The sequence below is a fragment of the Fragaria vesca genome, linkage group LG2, assembly GCF_000184155.1.
Source record: "Fragaria vesca subsp. vesca linkage group LG2, FraVesHawaii_1.0, whole genome shotgun sequence".
In the NCBI taxonomy this organism is placed as follows: domain Eukaryota; kingdom Viridiplantae; phylum Streptophyta; class Magnoliopsida; order Rosales; family Rosaceae; genus Fragaria; species Fragaria vesca.
In genome coordinates, this window is record NC_020492.1 from 28,877,699 (window position 1) to 28,901,254 (window position 23,556).

At 38.7% G+C, this 23,556-nt stretch overlaps 2 protein-coding genes and 1 non-coding gene across 3 annotated transcripts; 2 read left to right on the plus strand and 1 right to left on the minus strand.

Moving 5' to 3' along the window:
- Positions 1-1,781: 1,781 nt before the first annotated feature.
- Positions 1,782-10,323, plus strand: LOC101296180. The gene is made up of 4 exons (XM_004293058.1): positions 1,782-2,391; positions 2,502-2,623; positions 3,014-3,351; positions 10,230-10,323. The coding sequence occupies exons 1-4, from the start codon at positions 1,782-1,784 to the stop codon at positions 10,321-10,323; spliced, it is 1,164 nt and encodes a 387-aa protein (XP_004293106.1).
- Positions 10,324-13,240: 2,917 nt separating this feature from the next.
- On the minus strand, positions 13,241-18,346 carry LOC101296463 (E3 ubiquitin-protein ligase PUB23-like). The gene is made up of 2 exons (XM_004293059.1): positions 18,161-18,346; positions 13,241-14,485 (listed from the first exon to the last, which is right to left on the minus strand). Exons 1-2 carry the CDS (start codon positions 18,344-18,346, stop codon positions 13,241-13,243), a joined length of 1,431 nt encoding a protein of 476 aa, XP_004293107.1.
- Positions 18,347-21,081: 2,735 nt separating this feature from the next.
- LOC101307857 lies at positions 21,082-23,287 on the plus strand. The gene is made up of 3 exons (XR_184082.1): positions 21,082-22,546; positions 22,666-22,752; positions 22,914-23,287. It is a non-coding gene; the product is annotated as an uncharacterized LOC101307857 (transcript).
- Positions 23,288-23,556: the final 269 nt, after the last annotated feature.

Sequence of the window (23,556 nt, forward strand, 5' to 3'; positions counted from 1 at the left end):
AGAGAGAGAGAGAGAGTTGGGGTTTTCTGAAAATTAGGGTTTTCTAAAATAAAACCCACAACTTTTTCTATTTATACTTTTTCCACAACGGAGCCTAACTTCCTCTGACCATAACTTTCTCATACGACATCCGTTTTATGCGTGCCGCATGTCTACGAACTTGTATCGCCATGCTCTACAACTTTCGTGAAGGAAGTTTCTCGAAAAACCTAACGAATAAAAAGTCAACTCTATGACCTTTAAAGAAAATAAAAACCGTTTCGGGTAATTATGCATCTGAACACTTCTGCTCTTCCTTCGAACCTCAAAACACACTAACTTCTAACTCGAAAACTCCCAAATAATATTAGAAACTAATATCAAATTTTCGGGGTATTACAATAACAACCAATAAACTATAACTATCTAAATCGTACCCGCCGGGTTTTACTCCGGGTTCCACTAACTTCAAACTCCTAAATCACAAAATCATTATCAACATTATCAGCAAACTCTCTTTCAATGTAGAGAACCATCAAAACATCAAGAAAATCATCTTCCATCTTATTTTGAAGTCTACTTTTTATGATGTTCATAGATGAAAAAGCTCTGTCTGTTGTGGCTGTAGAAACTGGTAGAGTCCAGGGACGGAAGCCAGCAAGGGTTGTATGGGCTACAGCCCAACCGAAAATTGGGCCAAAAAAACCCGTAGGTATATATATATATATATATATCACAGCCCAGCCCAGCCCAATAAGAAAAAAAAAAAGTAATGTCTTATTTATCTGGGTACATAACCAAAATGGAGGATTGAACTTTTGGCAGACTCCCTCATCAGTTCCTCTAACTTCAATTCGTATTTGGGTGATTGGGATTTAGGAGAAAGTGAAACTTCAAAGTCCAACTCTACAACTACAAGGTATGAACGATTCCATTTGTTCTATTGAAATTGAAAGTAATTAGTTCTTCACTTCTGTTTTTGATCAATGATGAATTCGATTTAGGATTCAAGAATCAAGACCTCAATGTCTTCAAAGCTTTGGACCTTTGGTTGATTGTCTCTATTACAGCCTCCCAAGTGAGTATTTCTTGTACGTTTTCACTCATTGAATCTTTGATCTTGTTTAATTGAAGTGATATGTGAGAACATGGCTTGATTTTTAATAATGTTGCTTATCAATTTTTATATATATATATAGGTATTGATAATGACTGATCATTGAAAGCCCAAGCGATATAAAAGTCTTTTCTCATGATTTCAAAAAACTGATACTCCTCCAAGTGGTAGTGAGAGTGGGAGTGTGAGTGAGAATAGACGTGGGACTGAAAATTCTGTGAATGATGTCCCCAGGGATGTCCCTTTAGTTTCTTCTATATCTATACCACTAGAAGAGTGTCGTAGTGAAAGAATTGAGGTAGGAGGGTTTGATATTACATCTCTTGAGCGTGATCCAGGATTACGACGTCCAATATGTCAGTACCCTTAGAATGACCAGGAGAATGTTAGAAGAGCTTATGTGGTCTTAGGACTATGTCAACCTCAGTTAAGCAGTTACCCATCTTCTAATGATACATGCCAAGGTTGAAAATTTAATCCCAAGTGGTTTAAAGATTGGCCTTGGCTTGAGTATTCTGTACAGATGGACAAAGCATATTGCTTCCCTTGCTTCTTATTTGATAGATATCCATCTCACCATCCAGCATTCACTGAGTATGGGTTTCAAGGTTGAAAGAATATTATGTCAAAGCAACCTGGCATTCTTAAACACATGGGAGGTATAAATTCACCACATAATGCTACCATGCACAAGTGGGAGACACTAAGAAACCCAACTAAGCATATTGAGAGAGTCATTAGCACACATTCATCTCAAGAAGCAGCAAATCACCGACTTCGGCTTATTGCTACTATAGAAGGTGTAAGGTTGTTAGCCAAACAAGGATGTGCTTTTAGAGGGAATGATGAGTCGGCAGATTCAATTAATCGTGGAAACTTCGATGCAGTTTTGAGTTCATTTGGAAGAATGAATCTAGAAGTTCAAAGGGTGTTTGATAATGCTCCTGGAAATGCCAAGTATACTTCTCCATTAATACAGAAACAAATTGCAAATATATTAGGCAACAAAGTTAGAGAGAAGATTCGAGATGAAGTTGGATCAGCCAAATTTTGTATCTTGGTTGATGAAGCGGTTGATGCATCTAGTAAGGAGCAAATGGCTATCATACTTCGATTTGTTGATTGTCATGGGTTTATTAGAGAAAGGTTTTTCAAAATTCTTAGTGTTGCAGACACTTGTTCTCAGACTTTCTATTCTGAGATATCTAAAGTCTTTACTCACAATGATCTTCAAATAGAAAATATGTGTGGTCAAGGATATGATGGTGCTAGTAACATGCGGGGTGAATTTAATGGTTTACAAGCTTTGTTTCGTGAAGAGTATCCGTATGCATATTATGTGCATTGCTTTGCTCATCGCTTGCAATTAGCTTTGTTACATTGAGCTTTGTTGTGAATTTTGTAGATTCTTCTGCAAAGAGACATTCAGCTTTGAAAGCTACCAGAGAAGAAGAGATTGCAGAATTAATGGCTGCTGGCAAACTTCAGACATGTACAGGGGCTAATCAGGCTTGCACTTTGGAACGAGTAGGGGCAACTCGTTGGGGTTCACATTTTCGCTCTATAACAAGTTTGATTAATCTATTTGGAGCTACCCGAACAACTCTTGCAGAACTGGCTGCAAATGGACCAAAAAAGATACAAGCAGAAGCATAGAATGTGGGTAAGGCCATGAAGCGTTTTAATTTTGTCTTTTGCTTGCTTTTGATGCAATCTGTCATGAAGATAACTGATTTTCTTTGTCAATCATTGCAAAAAAAAGCCATACATATTTTGAATGCTCTAAACTTCCTAAAATTAGCAAAAAGAAGACTTCAAGAGTTGAGAGAGAATGGTTGGGATGCTTTGATTACAAGGGTTGCATCATTTTGTTGTGAGAATGATATTATTATGCCTGATATGTCATTACCTTAATAGAAAGGTGTTAGAGCTTGTGAACAGAATATTACAAATGAGCATTATTATCGGGTCAACATACTTAATGCTGTAATAGACTTCCAGTTGGCAGAGTTGGATAATAGATTTCCAGATGATTCATTGGAGCTCCTTGTTCTTAGTGCTACATTGGATCCTCGTGATAATTTTGTTGAATTCAGATCAGAAGATGTTTGCAATCTTGCTTTGAAGTTTTATCCTGAGGATTTTACATCATATGATTTGTCAACTCTAGATATGGAGTGTGGGTTTTTTGTAGCAGATATTCTAGTTGATCCAAGATTTGTCAACACATCTTCTGTGTCCGATTTGTTTCGGTGGTTAGTTGAATCAAGAAAGTCTGCATTCTTTCCTATGATTTATAGGTTGATTTGTCTTGTGTTGACTCTGATTAGTTGAATCATCTCGAATCTTCTCTCTAACTTTGTTGCCCAATATATTTGCAATTTGTTTCTGTATTAATGGAGAAGTATACTTGGCATTTCCAAGAGCATTATCAAACACCCTTTGAACTTCTAGATTCATTATTCCAAATGAACTCAAAACTACATCGAAGTTTCCACGATTAGTTGAATCTGCCGACTCATCATTCCCTCTAAAAGCACATCCTTGTTTGGCTAACAACCTTACATCTTCTATAGTAGCATTAAGCTGAAGTCGGTGATTTGCTGCTTCTTGGGATGAATGTGTGCTAATGACTCTCTCAATATGCTTAGTTGGGCTTCTTAGTGGCTCCCACTTGTGCATGGCAGAATATGTGGTGAATTTATACCTCCCATGTGTTTAAAAAATGCCAGATTGCTTTGACATAATATTCTTCCAACCTTGAAACCCATACTCAGTGAATGTTGGATGGTGGGATGGATATCTATCAAATAAGAAGCAAGGGAAGCAATATGCTTTGTCCATCTGTACAGAATACGCAAGCCAAGGCCAATCTTTAAACCACTTATGATTAAATTTTCAACCTTGGCCTGTATCATTAGAAGATGGGTAACTGCTTAACTGAGGTTGACATGGTCCTAAGACCACATAATCTCTTCTAACATTCTCCTGGTCATTCAAAGGGTACTGACATATTGGACGTCGTAATCCTGGATCACGCTCAAGAGATGTAATATCAAACCCTCCTACCTCAATTCTTTCACTACGACACTCTTCTAGTGGTATAGATATAGAAGAAACTAAAGGGACATCCCTGGGGACATCATTCACAGAATTTTCAGTCCCACGTCTATTCTCACTCACACTCCCACTCTCACTACCACTTGGAGGAGTATCAGTTTTTTGAAATCATGAGAAAAGACTTTTATATCGCTTGGGCTTTCGATGATCAGTCATTATCAATACCTATATATATATAAAAATTGATAACCAACATTATATTAAATCAAGCCATGTTCCACATATCATTTCAATTAAACAAGATTAAAGATTCAACGAGTGAAAACTTACAAGAACTGCTCACTTGGAAGGCTGTAATAGAGGCAATCAACCAAAGGTCCAAAGTGATACATCCCGAACCTAGTAAATATTTTTATATTGTGATTTCCGATTTAATGGTAGCTAATCAATTCGGAAATTTATTATATTATTTTGTTAGAGATGGTTTAGTCGGGTTCGTAGATTTTTAGTTACCCGAATAAGAGTTCGTAAATGAAGGGTAGCTAAAATAATAACAATTTCCATTTTTGGGCTTGGGTATTTAAGCAAAAACCTACCATTTAGTTAGGATAAGAAAACAAAAACTCACCAGCCACCACTTTTCTCTCTCCCCAACCCCGACCCCGACCCCGACCCATCCGACCTCTCCCTGACCGTTCGCCGCCGTCGACCAGGCTTGGCCGCCGCACGGGTCGCGTTTGACAGTTGGGACGCCGCTCGTCCAGCCTAGGGTTGTGACCAGTCCTCACTCGCTGGCGTTAAGGCGCGGTGACGCCGCTGCTGCCGCGTGGTTGCCCTTTCCGGAACTCCCTTCTTCGCCCACCGATTCAAGGTATCTTTGGGGGGTTTTGTAGCTCTTTGATTGGCCCTTCAACCACCCAAAAGAGGTAGAACGATTTGCAGTATAGGGCAAATCGGCATTTTTGGTGTTCTTGAGCTTGGAGGTAATTTCCGGCCAAGTCTTTGATTTCTAGAGTTTGTGTTAGTCATAATTGTTGCTGTGCTTGCTGAGAGGAAGAGATTGATATGTATCTTGTTAATTTTGGTTGAGGTTGATATGGTGGTGGCGGTTGACCGCCACTGCCGGTAGTTGCTGCCGGTTATGGTGGTGGTTTTAAAGAGTTTTGGTTGTTTTTCTAGAAGGGGATAATGTTGTTATAGTGTATAATGATTTTTGGTGATAAGTGCTTGGAAATTGGGATAGTTTGGATTGCTCTATGGATGAGAATTTAGTTGTAGGAAGTATTGAAAAATATTGGTGAATGTTGTTTAAGATTTAGAAAATTTTTAAGTTGATTTTGGTGGAGGAGGAAAGGTAAGTGTCATCCATAGGAATTTCTATAATTATAATTATGTGTTAAAACGTTGAGGAAAAATTTGAGAAGATTAGTAAAAAGGGTTGGAGTTCTCCTTAGTTTTTGGAGAGTGTAGAATGAGGGAGGATGGCATTGCCCTATTTTGTTAAATTTGATATTCTTGTATTTTTGCCTCGGACCTTAAATCTAGTTTTGTACAGGACGAGAGGAGACACCACGTGAGGAGGGCTCTGACTGACGTCAGGCTTACCCATCTATATTGTGAGTGGACACTTTGTTTTTAATGGAATATGTATGCATGATTAGAGATTTGAAATATGTGGATTATTTGGCTTAATTATTACTTTGAGCATTTTAACGTGTGGGACACGTTATTAAATTTAATTTATTTCTTTTCTCTTGGAATTTTCCGAGCACGGTTCGGAATCGTACTTATGTTTTAAAGATGAGTTTCGGGGAAACTCACATGAAATTATATTTTCCTTTCTTATGCCATATTTGTTGGAGTATATGATGTCAATGCTAGTATGTCGTTCCACCTTTCAAGGTGATATGACTCCCACGTTTCAAGTGGGGTCACGTAAGCCTTTTCCACCCTAGTGGTGATGTGATGTTACCGGCGGCTTCACGCAAGCCCTGTGCCCTATCCGTCAACTCGACGTGAAGGTACAGGGAGTATGGGAGTACTATGCCTGGGAGGCAACCGAGTCTGGGAGACTCACTTATATGGCCATATAGGATATTTTATTTGACTTGTTAATTAGACTAGCGGGGCTAGTCCATTATTTTGGAAGTTTCTTATATAAGGAATCCGTTTATTTTTCTTATTGCTTTATGACTAGTGGGGCTAGTGTGAATTTTGATGAGATTATAATATTTGCATGCATGAGAATTCTTAATTTCCGTATAAATGGAAAAGCATATAAAATTTTGATTTAGTATTATTTTGTTCCTGGATACTTATTAATTAGTTTATTTTTCGTCCACTCACGCTAACGTTTTAAATGCTTTTCCCTGGGCCCTTTGTTTTCAAATGCCCAGATTGCAGAGCTCCTGTTCGGTTTCACTAAGAGTTGAGGCATAGTTTTCTCGGTGCACCTTGCTGATCGTAGGTTACCTGTTAACCTATGTGTAGTATTATATTTCCTTCTTGTAGTGCTCTGATGACCATCAGGATATGTAAATTAAGTTGGAGTTATTTTTAAGGATTATGACCCAAGTAGGGAGTTTAACTTTGGTTGATGTTCGTGTTTAAGTATTGCAGTTGAATATTTGGTTTGAATTGTTTAAGTGCTGTTATGACTTGGATTTTGTTGTGGGGAGCGAAGGGCTGCAGGAGATGTGGTTGATTGATTTAGTTGAAGTGTTCTTGGTTTTTCTCGCAGGTTGGATTGTCCATTTCTAGAGGAGGTTATGCTGAAATTTTGGTATAATCTCTTTTAGAGTGGACCCCGCAAGACTTGCCTGTTTTCCTGTGTTTTTTTAGGGCGGGTCTTGTCACAAAGCTTTGAAGACATTGAGGTCTTGATTCTTGAATCCTAAATCGACTTCGTCATTGATCAAAAATAGAAGTCCAGAACTAATTACTTTCAATTTCAATAGAACAAATGCAATCGTTCATACCTTGTAGTTGTAGAGTTGGACTTTGAAGTTTCACTTTCTCCTAAATCCCAATCACCCAAATACGAATTGAAGTTAGAGGAACTGACGAGGGAGTTTGCCAAAAGTTCAATCCTCCATTTTGGTTATGTACCCAGGTAAATAAGACATTACTTTTTTTTTTTCATTGGGCTGGGCTGGGCTGTGATATATATATATATATATATACATATATATATATATATATACACCTAGGGGTTTTTTTGGCCCAATTTTCGGTTAGGCTGTAGCCCATACAACCCTTGCTGTGCTTCCGTCCCTATTTTTGGGTGCTTCATTGATTCATAAAGGTGCTCTTTTGTGTTGATTATTATCTGTGTGGGTTCATTCAACATCGGGTTGTGGTGCTAATTCATTGAATCCAAATATATACACACTACTGGAAAATAGCACTTAGGCGACGAAATTAAAAAATTCTGTCTCCTAAGTGGTACTTAAGCGACGGAATTTTCTACTTAAGCGATGAAACAGTTTCCGTCTCCTAAGTTGTTCTTAGGAGACGAAATATTTTTATTTCGTCTCCTAAGAACGACTTAGGCGACGGAATGAACTACTTAGGAGACAGAATATTTTTACTTAGACGACGGCATTTTGAAAAAATAAAAATTAAAAAATTATATGAATCACTTAGGAGACGGAATTACATTCCGTAGCCTAAGTAGAACTTAGGAGACAGAAATGTTTACTTAGGAGACGGAATGTTATGAATCACTTAGACGACGGAAATAGAACATTCCGTCGCTTAAGTTCTAAAAATTTGAGCGCCCATCTTCCCGCGTAAAATTTGATGAAAATTCAAACCAAAATTTTTCAAAACATATCAATTCTTTTAAATCACACACTCACCAACCTTATCAATAGAAGGAAACCCATCTTTTCCTAGAGCTCCATCGCTCTCTCTCTCTCTAGACCATCACTCTTATGCCGGCCTCTCTCTCCATTCTCACCGCTCCTTCCTCCACCGCCACCTTCAACTGTACCACCCCCACCAACGCCACCTCCAACTTCGTCTCCACAAACGCCACCACTCTCAATGCTGTTAAGACCCTCTTCAACATCACCTGGCCACCTCCGCACCCTCCTCGGGGCCAACAACCTCCCCCTCTCGACCCGACCCGACTCACCCATCCTCGCCGCCAACAAGCTCCTCATCCCTTTCTCTTGCACCAAGTCTCAGATCTGGGTCACCTTTCTCTCTCATCCGACTCACCCGTCCCCACCACCGTCAAGACGCTGCTGCTGCCACCTTTCTCTCTCTACCAAGCCTTCTCGCCGACCCACCAACGTCCCTCGAAATTTCAAAGGGGTAAGAAAGGTAAGTTCTTCAATTTTTCTGGTTTAATTAGCTTTGGTGATAGATTTATATGTTTTTGTTTAATTTGATTTTGATTTTGAGTTTAATTTTGGTTAGGATGTGATTGATATGATGGTGGTGGCATAGTGATTATTTGGTACAGTGGTGGTGGTGGTGATGGTGGTATATTTGGGGTAGATTGTTGGCATGAATTGAAAGAGAGATATTGTATTGAAGTTTACTGACCCCTAGTAGAAGTCTACTGGGGGTCAATAAACTTCCACTAGGGTTACTAGGGAGCAATGAATTTGTTTATTAGCGTAAGAATGGGTATCTGTTATGTATAATTGGCATGAAATTGAATGGAAGATACTGTATTGAAGTTTACTGACCCCCAGTAGAAGTTTACTAGGGGGCAGTAAACTTCCACTGTGTTTACTAGAGAGTAATGAATTTGTTTATTAAGGTAAGAATGGTTATCTGTTGTGTATAATTGGCATGAAATTGAAAGAAAGATATTGTATTGAAGTTTATTGACCCCTAGTAGAAGTTTACTAGAGGGCAGTAAACTTCCACTGGGTTTACTAGGAGGTAATGAATTTGTTTATTAGGATAAGAATGAGTATCTGTTGTGAATAATTGGCATGAAATTGAAAGGAATATATTGTATTGAATTTTGCTGACCCTCAGTAGAAGTTTACTAGGGGGCAGTAAACTTCTACTGGGATCACTAATTGGCGTTTTGTTTTTTTTTTTTCACCTTTAGCGACGAAATTCAACTATTCCGTCTCCTAAGTGGATAATTTTTTTTTAATTGTAAAATAAAATCCGTCGCCGAAGTGCTTAGAAGAAGAAAGTATTCCGTCTCTTAAGAACCACTTAGGCGACAGAATTTTAGGTTCTGTCACCTAAGTGTCTATCTCACCACACTTAGGCGACAGATCTTAGCCGACGGACGTTCCGTCTCCTAAGTACTTAAGAAACGAAATTTGTCACTTAGAAGACGAAATAATTTCGTCTCCTAAGTGTTTTTTTCCAGTAGTGATATGAACTATAGTCATTCTATAGATTTGGATCATTATGCATTGCTTAGGTTATTTAGTTATAGTTTGTTCATCCATTGGGGAATCTGGCTCCCACATATCGATCCATTTTATGTTTATGTCGAACTGTCAAAGCGACGGCTTGATACATGAACCAGAGGCTAGTTAGGAAAATTCTTATGGTTGTTCATAGTGTTAAAAGTTATCATTCTCAATCTTATTAGTTGGGTTTGAAATGCAGATGAGTTCAGGAAGTAGTGACTCCAGGCTCCAGCAGGTATGCTTATTTTGTGTATAATTTTGCCATATTCAATGTTTGGCACCATTTAGACATTTGGAGCGCTGATTCGAGAATGAGTTTCTTGTATGGGGTTTGAGTTAGTTTTGGTTCATGGCAGATCCAAAGATCTGGTTGCCCTGCTCTTCTACTTAAATTCAGTTGCAATGTAACTTTCTCCACAATTCCCAGCACCCATTGGCATTTAATTTAAGGTTGAGTACATTCTTTTTCAATTCCAATGTAGCTTTAGTGATCTTCTTTTCTTTTCGAGTGTGGAATTATTGGTGACCTGAGTCAAGGTTATGGATTCCATTATTGCTGATTTGTAGGTATCTCAAATCTTGTTCTAATTGTTTGTTCATCATCTTTGTTAGTCTAAATTGGATTGTACTGTTTAAAGGAGTCAATATCATCATTATATTTATGCTTATTTCTTTTGTAGTTCCTGGAATGGATTTGGAAAAGGTGACAGAAACGGCAACGACGTCATCGGTTTGAAAGAGGAAGAGCTCAAGCTTGCTTCTTTTTCAAAATAGCAGTAACCGGTGCCTCGATGGGGTATGTTGTCTTAATATCTTTTCACATTGCTAGAGATGACTGCCTGATTTTACATTTTCATGTAAATACCTATTAAATACTAGATGTCCTGGTGGAAGACTTGAAGTGAATTTCAGTGCTTCTTTGCTAGCCATAGATATCAAAAGGTCATAAATTCTATCATGAGCTTGCTTATAGTTACCTAGCTCTCTCTACTGAAAACCATGACTCTTCCATACATGATGTATGTCCTAACTCCTAAGTCTACTTTCTAATATATGGCATTTGAATTTTTATTTCAGAATGCAACCTTGCAACGTAAAACTCATAGACCCACAAATTAGAGATGTTGTAATGCACATTATTCTTATCCTGGGGGACTAGCTAAACTTGATTAAAATTCAGATTCACTACTAAATCTTTTAGATTTTGAAGAACTTTTGAGTCATCTCTTCATCATTAGCAGTTGTTTTTGCTCAGAATTAACTTCTATGAAAGTGGATGCTTTTTTACTTTTTTTCTCAGGGACATCTCTAGCATTTCTTATTGGTGTATACTCAAGCAAAGCAATATACTGTTCTTTACATAACGGCATGGAATAAGCTAAAGATTATGGAGAATCATGCACAGGGAGAAAGTCAGGTGTCGGATTGGTACTTATCAGCAATGTTTATAGACCTTGCATTATTCCCTAGAGTTCCATAATAGTTAATGTTCGCTATTGCTCAAATAGTTAAGGAGTTCTGTACATATTGATTCATTTTTTATTGTTCTAGATTATATTTTTGTGATTCACAATCTTGTCAGTATTCATTGTAAATTAGGTATTGTTCAAGAGTATGGGAGACCAACAATTAAAGGCTATAGAAAGGCTTTTATATGCATATTTATATTTTTTTTTCACTGACCAATGTTTTTGTGGCCTGTTGACATGGTCACTAATATATGTATGTAACTGAGGTTTAGTGACTAAGTAATGCCTTTCAGTAACTACATTTGACCGCTTTAGTGATCAGCTTTGTGGTCACTAAATCCTCAAACAATCAGTGTCCAAATTATGGTAGTCACTAAAAGTTCTGATTTTAGTGACCAAGTATTGTGAGTGGTCACTATTGAGGAAAATCAAGTTGATTAAAACCTTGTTGGCTAGTACGTTAAGGGAAAATTGTTTATGGCTTTTGCTTGACAAGTGAGTGGGTAGTTGTCATGGCGGTGAGTGAAGCTGAACTACTGGTTTTGACATTATGATTGAAATTAAGCACATATTGAGAAAAGCCTAAGTACACGGGTGTCCATAGTAAATCTATGTAGGATTACTATGTGATATATTTGTAAAGCAAATGAGTTCAATATGTTAGGTTTAGAATCAAATGATATTCCGGTTTCAAGTTAAGGTTCGGAATTGGAACCAAATAAGTTGTAGTTGGGAAATTAGTCAAAATGATTAATAACAATGATTGGTCAACCGTGGGTCAAACTTAGTCAATCTTGGTCAAAACAATAAAGGTTGATTCGACGATTATTCGTCGTTATTGCTTATACTTGTTTGATTAATTAGTTATTGACAATTACATGTCAGACATTAAGGACTCCAGTTACTCGAGGAGCGGAAGGCTCGTGATTTTTGGAGTTTGCAAGGAAAGTCTCGGCTTCCAGGTAGGGGACCCGGAACTCTCTTAATTAATGATATTTATTTTATAAACTGTTAATACATATTTGAGATTGCATGATTAAAAATTGGTAACCGTTAATATGAGTTATTGATGCCTTGAGAGTGAAAGGGGAATAGTGACTTCATTGGGCTTCGATACCCTAAACCTCTGGATGGGCCTTTATGGACGGAAGAGTGTCTTACATCCCTTGTGGAGTGGCACTACTTCTATGCTATAGGGCATATAAGTGGACACTCTCACTACACTTACATGTTGTACACATATGATGAGGTAAGTTGGGTAGTAGGTCCATAAAGAGGACCGGCCATTTGGTACAGTTTATGGCGCCACATTTATTTGATATTGAAATTATTTTCTAAAGTTTGTCGTTCATTATAAAATTGGTTTTAAACATGTTTTCATACTGGAGCTCCACTTTATGTTTCAAACCTAGTCATGGGTATTTTTCTTGAGCAATGAGGACGAAAGCTCACCCCTTCAACAGTTTGTGGATGCGGGTACTGTGCACTGAGACGGAATAGTGGCGAGGAGTTGGGTGTGCATATTTATGATTGGTAATTTGGTTTCCATGATGTTCCCTTTATTTTTATACTGGAGTTTCATGTACTAAATTCTATTTTTGTTGGTCTTGTTCTGTTTGACTCGTAATTTTATTTCATAAGTTTGTTAATTATTGGTCATTTTATATCAAGTTTTATGCGAATGAAAGAGTCCAATCCTATTGTGAGTTTCTTTAATTTATGATACTCTTAGTAGGAAATTGTATTTCTTTGAGTTCATTAATTTTAACCATTCTTTATATCAGGTTTTGGTGGATAAAAATACTTTCAAGAAATAAAGATTTACACCTCAAAATATTTTCACGCTTCTGTTGTGTTTTTCTTAAATGTTTCCTTGACTGAACTACATAGCGTTTCTCTTGGTTTTCTGTTTTAGAGATTCGCGGCACTGTGACGTGCCTAAACTGAGAAAGTGCAGTTTGGGGTGTTACATTTGATGTTAGCATGCAGCTACTAAATTGATAAAAAGTTAAACATACACTTCAAAAAATTAATCAAGGATCGAGTAAGATAGATCGGGAGCATCTTTCGCAATACTAGTGACTTTTTAGTTAAAATTTGGCCAAACTATGTAAGAGATGATAACAATAATTTTCGACAAAATTTATGAATATATAATATACACATATAGGACTGAAAAATAATCTCAATTGTATTCTGGTTCTTGCATGCCAGTGTTACTGTTACCTAGGTCTTGTTAAAAGATATACGGCAATACAAGGTGAATTGTTCCACACATTAGAATGCAAACGTAAGATCCCTCTAACCTTTTTCTTCAAATAGGCTGGACAATCTGCTTGCATTACCATGCAAAGCTTTGACACAGCTCCTACCAACAGCATCTCTAGAACAACTCCATGTGTCGCCGAGAACTTCGAGATTGATGAAAGTATTTGAACGCCCAGATCATCTGTAGCATGCGAAACCCTAAGGATTCTCTTAGACACCATTGCTATGCTGCCATCATGCTTTAGGAACTGAGCTCTCCCATCAGCACAGCAACATAAATTCGCCAACAAATTAAAGATCAGCTCGGTAACGTGCTTCTCGGGTTTGAGTAATTCTAGTTCGATGAGCTGGAAGATTGCACCGGATTCGACTATTTTCATTCTGTTTCTTCCCCATGGGCATGCTTCTACCAGCACATGTAATGCAGATTTGACAGCTTTCTGTGAGATTTTCTTTTCCGACAGTAGCGTTGAGATATTCATGAAGAATTCCAGCTTTAACCGCTCGAGCTGCGCTGTATTGACGACTGGTATCGTCATTTTCAATACGAGTATCGCTTCGATTTTCAGGAGCAGCATATGGTTATGACCATTATCATGATTCAACCCTAGAACCCATGTCAAAGATTCCAGAAAGTCGTTGTTTCCTATTACAGCAACCTTAGTTTCCTCATCTACACTCCAAACGTGATGAAGAACTCTCAAAGCTTCTAAAAGACCGTTGGTTTTTCCTTCCTGGAAACATGTCACAATGAACAAAATCAAAGCCTTTCCTACACCTGCTTCAGCCATCGATCTCCTGTTTCTCTCATTCTCCGATGCAAGCGCTTCCATTTTCTTCAAGGCGGCTTGCTGCAAATGAGGCACCCCAAGATCCTTGACCAGCTTAACGGCGTAGATCCTGTTCAGTGGAAACTTCGGCGTCGGAATTCGGTCCACTCCGTTTATGGCGTTAATAGTGCACCACTGCTGGATGAGCCGGCGTAGGGTGTGATTTGGCGTCATGGAGTCATTGCTGTTGTCTGTTGGTAAGGGCTGCTTGGTCACTGGACACGACATGTCATTGGTTGTCAAGAACCACTGCTCGATGCTTTCTCGGTCGTAGGTGATGCCGGTCTCCACCGTTACGGGGTCTTTCATGATCTGAAGCGATATGGGACAGATGAAGTATGTTGGTATATCAACTTCCTCCATTGAAATCTGTATGATAAGGTATTAACAGAGACCAGTAGTATATTAATGGAGAGAAAATGGAGGTGCGTGGAAGAAAGTGGAACTTGTGGTAAGAGAATGCGGCTCTAGCGTAGCGGTGGTGTTGAGGTTTCAAAGAAATACACAATGAGAGTAAGCAACGTAGTGAATGTCTCATATATACAGTAAAGTATTATATCTATTTTTAAATGACCGAAGGCAAATGCTTATTCAAATGTCGGCTTTACCAGTCGTATTTTCATATTCTGGGTTTTGGTGGTCAAGAGTCAAGACTCAAGAGACGACTAAAGGAAATTATCAACATTTGCATGATTTTTCTTCCACGTGGTGCTTACTAATTGGTGACTCTTTCATGGCGAGGCGGCCTCTAGTGGTTAAGTGGATCATTTTACCAGTCGACGTTGTGGAATATTTCGTACCTGAGACTGAGACTTGAGAAGAGACTCGATGGTTTAAAAAATTTGTTGTTGAATTTCATTTGCAATACTACATGTGCAGTATACAGGGGCAGCTTCTAGTGCTTCTTTACTGCTCTATATTTCAGCATGTTTTTCCTTTTTCTTAATTTTTTTTTTTGGGGTCAAATTCACCATGAATCAAACTACGTACGTTCACTTGAACAATTTGTAGAATTTTAAAAAGTATACTTACTATCTAGATTGCCGTGATTGACCAATTGTCTATTACAATTTCTGCATTATCCTTCTTTTTGGTTCGTCAGCTACAATGTCCAGTGTCATATGCTGCACTTATTTGGGACTTGAGGCTATCTTCAACAAGAGAGTCTAACTGGCTAATTTTTATATTTTAGCCTTAATATAGTCTCCAATAATAAATTACAAGAGAGTTAAAGGGCCATAAAATAAAAGGACCAAATAGCCATAAAAGGGCCAAAGGGCCATGAAAAATGTCAAACTTAGCCTTTTGGCTAGCCCAGTCCAAACCAAAGAGTTTTGGTTAGCCCAGTCAAAACCAAAGAGTGGTCTGTCATCAGAATAAAAAATTAGAATAATGCATGTGGTTTAGCTGAAATTGACTCAAAATTGACAAATGGCAGCATTTAATTGGTCATGCCCATGTATCCATTTTTCTCTAACGGAAAACTTTTCCAATGCTCATATGACTACAATTATGGTTGTTTAATAACAACGACTAGTTGTTCATTAAATCATATATTTTTTTTCCCTCAAATATTTATCTTGGTCCAAATCTAAATAATGTCATAATAAAATAAAATTATAAGTTCGAAAATATAATGTGAAATTATAAAATATTTGATTGGGCTAAAATTTAGCCATCTCTTACTGAAGATCGTTTAGTAGTCTATAAATAAAAAATAATATTTTTGAGGGCTAAATTATAGCCCTGGCCCGAATATAACCCTCTCCTACTGGAGATGGCCTGAAAGTTTAACGTTTAATGGACTTCTAACCCTAGGTTCACCAAAAAGGATCATATGCGCATCAACATCTAGCGGCCAACTTTAGTTTCATGGTGTCGGCGAAGACAAGAGGCGCTGATTTATTTATGAGTGCGGCTGTTGGGACCTCCAAATTTGCTCAATATACCTCTCATTTTCTCTACACCTCCTTTTTACTTTTCAATATAAGCATTTTCTCACAAGACCTCATTTCAAATTCCTAACGTAACCTTAGTTATTTATTGATACATATTTCAATTAATTACTTACTTTACCTCTTATTCACTCAATAGACCTCTCATTCATTGTTTGTTTTTTTTTTTTTTACATTTTTGTTTTTGAACATCCATTATCCCTACCTTCGTTTTTTTATTATTTTTTTCATACAAGAAAATGTTTTATCATGAACTATTCTATATATCTTTTTAACTTTTGTTTTTCTCTTTTGTACGTGTTATTTTTTCTCTGTTTGTTTTTATTTTGAATAATTTGATCTCTATCTTTATACCTCATAATAAATTACTTTTATAGATATATATTTTCTATAATCAATATATATATATATTTTTTTCTTTTGTAAAAATATTTATCCACCTTGCAAGTATATGCGTTCAACATGTATGATAATACAAAATTTTATGTCACATGATCGATATTTGATCATTATTTTAGCTCTTATGAGCTATATCTATATATATATATATATATATATACAGGCTCGTTCTGGTGCGGACATCCCTCCGTTCGCCATCGTATGGCGCCGGTGAGGGCGCTCCTCCACCCCAGCAAACTCCAGCAGCGTTCCTGTCACACCCCGAATTTTAGATAAATAAAAATTCCAAAATTCAAGGCATGATAACAAAAATAAAAAGAATCTTTACAACAACAAAGTTTTACAACTTAAGAAAAATAAATCGAGCAATGCAAACCTCCCTCTATACTCACAATATTATAGAAGTAAACAAAAGGATTAAAGCCTAATTGTCGCAGCCTCAACTCTGTTAATCCTGACCTGCAAAATCAACCACTACACCATGGATTGGTGCACCGGGTTGTAAACAACAAACCCGGTAAGCTTTACAAGCTCGTATGAGTAAATCCCAAAATAATAACTCAACCAATTCACATCAAATAAGATAAAACTGGGAATTCCTACATTAGCAATTTAGTTCAGGAATCGCTTAAAAGTAAGAGAATTCAAAAAAAATAATTAAGAAAACACACAACAATTCAAAATCACTCAAATAAGATTAAAGAATCTCCTGCGGATAAGCATAGTTCAGGAGATACTAGAAGCAAGGAATTTAAATGACAACATATAAGAACATCACACAATCATTTCTCTACTCTTACTTATGAGTTCGTCAACACTTAGTCATCCCCCATAAGTAACCAAACAAACACGTACTCATGGGTTCGTCAACACATAGTCATCCCCCATGAAGTACCGATAGACAGACTAGAGCTCTATACTGACCGTAACCAATTACCTGGCCAAGGCTTGGTTTCCGGTCCACCACGAAGACTCCTAATCTAATGCACACAATCACCACTAAGGCACCATTCCACAACGAATGCACACAATCACCACCAAGGCACCATTACAAAACTAAGACTCACAATTACCACCAAGGCACACATTCACAACTAAGACCCACAATTACCACCAAGACACACATTCACAACTAAGACACACAATCACCACTAAGGCACCAAAAAACACATCAATAGAACCAAAAATATTATGGTCACTAGAACCTTAAAATATCATTTAAATAAGAAAACTTGTTTTCTCTTACCTATGAGCCGTTGGCGATCAAGCTCATATATTTTAAAACAAACAAAAAACATAATTTTTTTATAATTATCATAATCAAAATAATCATTAACATCATCATCAAAAATAATCATTGTCATCATCATCAAAAAGAAAAATTGTCCAAACAGTGTCTCACCTTTTTACAGAAGCTAAACTTTGGTTTCTCAACTTTGAAAAACTTCATAACAGTATCTCATGTTCTTAACCCGACCTAAGATTCATGTCTAGAGTCGTTATCTCCGTTAAAAAGACTAACGGCAGTTATGTTTTGGTCTAGAAATGACCAATGTAACCTTTACTTTTTGTTTTCTATTATTATAAAAAAAAAAAAACCATAATTTTTTCTATAACTGGGCTGCCGTTTCTTCTCCGGGCACCTAGAATTTTTCTCTAGGCTGACGACGAACAGTAGCTCCGCACGCACCCCAGCCTCCTCCGACGGCGAGCACCCCAGTCTCCTCCACAGGCCCAGCCGTTCCGCACGCACAGCAGCAAGCAACGTAACTCCAGCCTCCTCCACACGCCCAGTCGCTCTGCACGCCTTGCCTTGCGCGACCGCGGCAGCAAGTGCACCAGGCCTTCTCCGGCCTTGGATCAACCTCGCAACCATCCCGGCAGCCCCTTGGCATCCTCCACGTAGTGGGTTCAGCTAATGTGGAGCAAGTCGCCTGGGCTGGTGTTCTCCTCTCACCTGGGTTAGATATCTCCCCAAAAATCTAGCCTGGGTTGGATTGGGGAGATAACTCATTTATGGGTGGAAGCAAAAAAACTTAGGCTGGGTTTCTTTGCCTATGTGGATCTAACCTAGGTTGGATTTTTTTCCCACAGATGGACTTGCTCTTAGCGGCGATGGATAAAAAGGTGGCGGCGGCGGTAGTGATGGTGAAAGAGGTGGAGGGTGGCGAATGTGATAGAGGTGGTGGTGGAGGTGGAGGTGGTGACTATGAAGGAGGTGGAGGCAACGACGATGAAGGAGGTGGAGGTGAGGGTGATGGCAGCGGTGGTTGTGGTGAGGAGGTTGGGAGTGAGGTGGAAGGGTCAGCGGTGGAAGGATTAAGGAGGAGGAGGAGGGCGGCAGTGAATCAGTGATGAGGAGAAGGAAGAGAGAAGGTGGTGGTGATTGGGCGCCATTGAAAAGAAGATGGGGTGAGGTTTGCTGTGAGTGAGAATCTTTCTAGTTTTGGAGAGAGGAAAGAGAAATCGAGAGTGAAGAAAGAAGAAGAAGAAAGAGTAAAAGTAAAAGCAGAAAAATACAAAAATAGGAAAAATAGAAGCAATATATTTAGATATGAAAAGACAAAAGTAACCTTCACTTAGTAGTTATTTTAACGGAGCTAACGGTTCCAGACATGAATCTTAGGTCGGGTTAAAAACGTGAGATACCGTTCTGAAGTTTTTCAAAGTTGAGATACCAAAGTTTAGCTTCCGTAAAAGGTGAGACACTGTTTGGACAATTTTCCCTCATCAAAATAATCATCCTCATCATCATCATCAAAATAATCATTATCATCCTCATCATAATAATCAATTATCATTATCATCAACAAAATAATCATTATCATAAAACCATAATAATTTGGGTCCCAAAAGGAAACTTGGTGAGATTTTACTCACCTTAACTCCCGCTGCGTCTTCACATACATAAACACAAGCGTATAGCTCAAACCAAACTCCACAAGTCACCCTAATAACAAAAACGTTAACCTTAGTAACTATCAAATACGACTACTACACTTGTTTTCATAAGCTCAACATGACAACCAACAACACTAACACTTTCAGACGCGCCGCCACAGGCAGCGGCGTGTGGGCCCCACACGCCCCCTAAGAACTTCACAAAACCCTAACATGCTCAAGCAACTCTAAAACCTACAATCTACATATTCACGTGCTCACATCGATGAGCACCACCTAACAAGAACTATAGACCTCCCAAACCCCTGCCGGACGCGCCACCACCGACGGCAGTGAGTGGGCCCCACACACCACCTTACAACCCTGCAACAAAAACACACCCACTATACCCAACATGAACAACAAGGCAAGGGGAGCAATTTTCATACCTAGAGTAACCGCCAAATCGGTCGGAGCACGCCGGAAAATTGGCCGGAAAGTCAGAATCCACCCACCGTAACTCAATGTCGTGAGTCAAGCTTCAAGACCACCATGAGTCGAACTAGGGCGCCCAACACTTCCTATCCTGACCGGTTTCAAGCCTCGTCGCCGCCGCCGGAAGTGAGAATCTGATCGGGTTGCAAACCGAGTCGCCAGCCCTCATTGTGGCGCTCGGCTTGCACAGCTCAGCTCGAGTAGTCCTCACCCACCAACACAGGGAAGATTGCGCCGAGGAGAGAAAGAGAATCTGACCGGTGCCGCTGTCTGAGTCCACTGGAGTTGACCGGAAAAATTGGGTCGGGTCGACCGAGTCCGAGTCGGGTCGGCTGGAGACTTTGGACTCTCTTGGGGGCCAGGGAGAGAGAAGGAGAGGGGAAGGATTTGGGTTTTTTAAACATATGAGGACTCACAAGAAAACTTTCCTATTTAACCCAAAATTCCCGTAAAGCCACGAATTTCTGCTGACCATAACTTTCTCATACGAAGTCCGTTTTACGCGTGCCATATGTCTACGAACTCGTATCGTCGTGCTCTACAACTTCCGTGCAGGAAGTTTCTCGAGAAACCCAACAGATTAGAAAGTCGACTCCTAACCCTTCAAAAAATAAAGCATTTTCACGAAATTAAACGCTCAAACACTTCCAGCCTTCCTTCGAACCTCAAAACACAGTAACTTCTAACTCAAAAAATCTCAAATAATATTAGAAACTAATATCAAATTTTCGGGGTATTACAGTTCCCGATCATTTTCCCTCCCCGGCGAGTCTGCTGAATTCCAGTTTTTCGGCGAGATCACCCAAAACTTCAAACAAAATCAATTTCATCGGAAAACTAGAGTTCGGCGGACTCGCCGGCGAGGGAAAGTGGTCGGGGACGCTGCTGGAGTCCGCTGGGGTGGAGGCGCGCCCTCGCTGACGTCGTACGGTGGCAAACGGAACGTCCGCACTTTAAGCCGAGTGCGGACGTCCGCTTTGGAACGTTTCTGTATATATATATATATATATATATATATATATATGCTTTAATAAAAAGAAATTGGAAAACGAAAAGGGCCAATGATAAAATGGTACATTTAGAAGTAATAAATGATAAAAATATTAACAAATGTTCTTTGATGATAAAATAATACACACATTTAAATTCTTTAAACCATTACGCATAAATTTTTAAAAAATTACATGTTATGCCACTAACAAAAATAAAAACACATTAACTATAATCATTTCTCTCACTCCCAAAAATACACAGTCCAGACCGACCTCGTCGAGACGTCGACGTTTTGCAGCGGGGTGGAGCTGCGAATTGCTCCTCCGTCGTCCGGCCGCCTCCCAGCGCAAGGCTGGTGTCCACGTCTTCCTCTCGTCGTCCCTGACATCTCTGTTGTATCAGATTTCATGGAAGAGCGATGCTGAAAGAGAATCGGAGGAGAGAATTGTTTTCTGGGTTCGCCGGCGAGTTTACAAATCTGGCCACAACGGCGGACATGAATGGTGGTGGTAGCTTCGCTTCAATCTGGAGAACGTCTCTATGACCTTATTTTTTTTAAGAGAAGCTCGGAGGAGGGAGAATCGAAGAGAAGAAGTTCTGGGATTTTCCGGCGAGAGTTTGACAGATTTTGGCGAGCTTCTATTTCAACATAGGTATTTAAGTTGGTCTATTCGATGAGCTTACATGTTTCTATAATTGGAATTGAGATTGGTTGGGTGTTGAAGAAGTTGGGTTTTGGCAGAGGAGGACCGTCGTGTGTGCTGCTGTGCACGACGGTGGTGGAGGTGTTTCTATTGTTTTCTGGTTTTGAATTTGTATGCTGGAGTTGGATTGATAATTATTATGTTGTCTGGAATTATAGAAATTGTAGAATTGGAGGTAGAGAGCTGAGTTGCAGGTTTGTTTGGGTTTACTGTGTTTGGTGTTGGCAGTGGTGGTAAATGGTGGTGTTTCAATCTTAGTTTAGTGATTTCCAGTAGTTATGAATCTCAAAGCATGTTTGTGATTGTTATATATGTTGGAATTAGATGAATTGGAGAATTGGAAGCAGTTGGGATTCCGGCAATGGGTGACCACTGTGAAGTTACTGTTTTGGGTGGCGGAAGTTTCATGTAGTTGCTGACATTGTTAGTTTACAGATTATGAAGGAGTAAAGCTTTGAAGTATGATTGTTATAGAGATGGCAAAGTGTAGCTGACAACAAGAAATGGATAGGTGATGCCTATGGAGAATCTAAGTAGAGCAAGATGGGTGTCCTTAGTAATTGTGAGGACTATGATCATTTTCTATTCTGGACTAAGTTAATTGATCATTTTGATTTGGAATTATTTGCCGACTTTGTTCAAATGATTCGATGCAAAGACCAAACGACTAACGACAATCTCAGAAGCAGAAGGATAAAGATTTCAGAAGCGTGTCGTCGAGTTACTAATTTCGTTGATAGCTATTTTGTAGAGAAAGTTATAGCCGTCGGAAGGAGGGAAGGTCATTCCGCAGAAAACTGGAAAAGGAAGGAGAAAAGTCTACCAACATGGTGTATGAGAGTGTGTGATTTTATGGTGTGTCACTAAATTCTGCTTACCTCTTTGAGCAGATTATACCACAATCTATCTGTACCCGATATGGTTTGGCCATAGGTGCAGCAGTGACTCCATTTGTCCGTGTTCTTCTGTGGGTCTGCTTTCCTATTGCATATCCAATTAGCAAGGTGTGACATGGTTATAAATAATCTTTCTTCGCATTTATACTCCAGTGGTAGGAGGGAAACTTAATTGCTTGATATTCAAATATTTTCTCTGACTACTATATGTTCTATGTGCTTTCCAGTTATTGATCTATCTTCTTGGCCACGGACATGTAGCTCTGTTTCGCAGAGCGGAGTTAAAAACACTTGTAGATTTTCATGGCAATGAGGTGTGTCTAATAGCTCTCATACCATTTCTTTTTCAATCCAACCTTTATCTCCTTTGCTCTCTCAACCTCTTTCATTTGGAATTTTTATTATTTTTATGGGTTTTTAATTTATTTTTATGCTATAACAGCTGCTCTATAATGATTTGTGATATCTTTTCTAGGCTGGGAAAGGTGGAGAATTGACACATGATGAGACAACCATTATTGCTGGAGCACTTGAACTCAGTGAGAAAACTGCTAGTGATGCCATGACGCCTATAGCTGAAACTTTTGCAATTGATATCAATGACAAGCTTGACAGGTTTATTTTGGGCAGAGAACCACCAGTTTATGCAAGTGTTGGAGTTAAAGGGTTTAAGGAGATGTAGAGAGTTGGAGGTTTTGTTGAATAGCTAAATGAAAGATTATTTGTGTGGAACATATCTCTATTTATTAAGCTTGATGTTTCTGTTTTTGGGTTCTTCATTTTCAACACCCAAACAACTTCATAATGTTTTATACTTATGCCGATTGTATTAAGGGAATGTAGTGATAAAGTCATACTGAAATCAATGTAAAGTGCACTGAAGCATGGTGACAATAATGGTTCCCTTTCCCTTTCTGCTCTATTTTGTAATGAATTTTGGATTAAACGATGAATGAGGAAAGCCAGAGTTCTAAGAGTTGTGTTGGCACTAAATTGTTTTCCTCGGTATTCTTAATTTGATGATTTACAATTAATATAGATTGCTTTGCTTTGCCATATTCTATGTTCTATGTGAGAAAAAAAAAAAAGTGTAGCTTGTTATGTAGAATGTATGAAGC

Excerpts from the sequence above, each read along its gene's own strand:
- LOC101296180 (XM_004293058.1), top strand. The coding sequence starts at position 1,782 with ATGCACAAGTGGGAGACACTAAGAAACCCAACTAAGCATATTGAGAGA. Across the intron at positions 2,624-3,013 it reads AGGCTTGCACTTTGGAACGA|AAAGGTGTTAGAGCTTGTGA; the intron begins GTAGGGGCAACT and ends TTACCTTAATAG. Across the intron at positions 3,352-10,229 it reads GTGTCCGATTTGTTTCGGTG|TTCCTGGAATGGATTTGGAA; the intron begins GTTAGTTGAATC and ends TTTCTTTTGTAG.
- LOC101296463 (XM_004293059.1), bottom strand. The coding sequence starts at position 18,346 with ATGGTTGCGAGGTTGATCCAAGGCCGGAGAAGGCCTGGTGCACTTGCT. Across the intron at positions 14,486-18,160 it reads CGCCGTCGGAGGAGGCTGGG|ATTTCAATGGAGGAAGTTGA; the intron begins GTGCGTGCGGAG and ends CTTATCATACAG.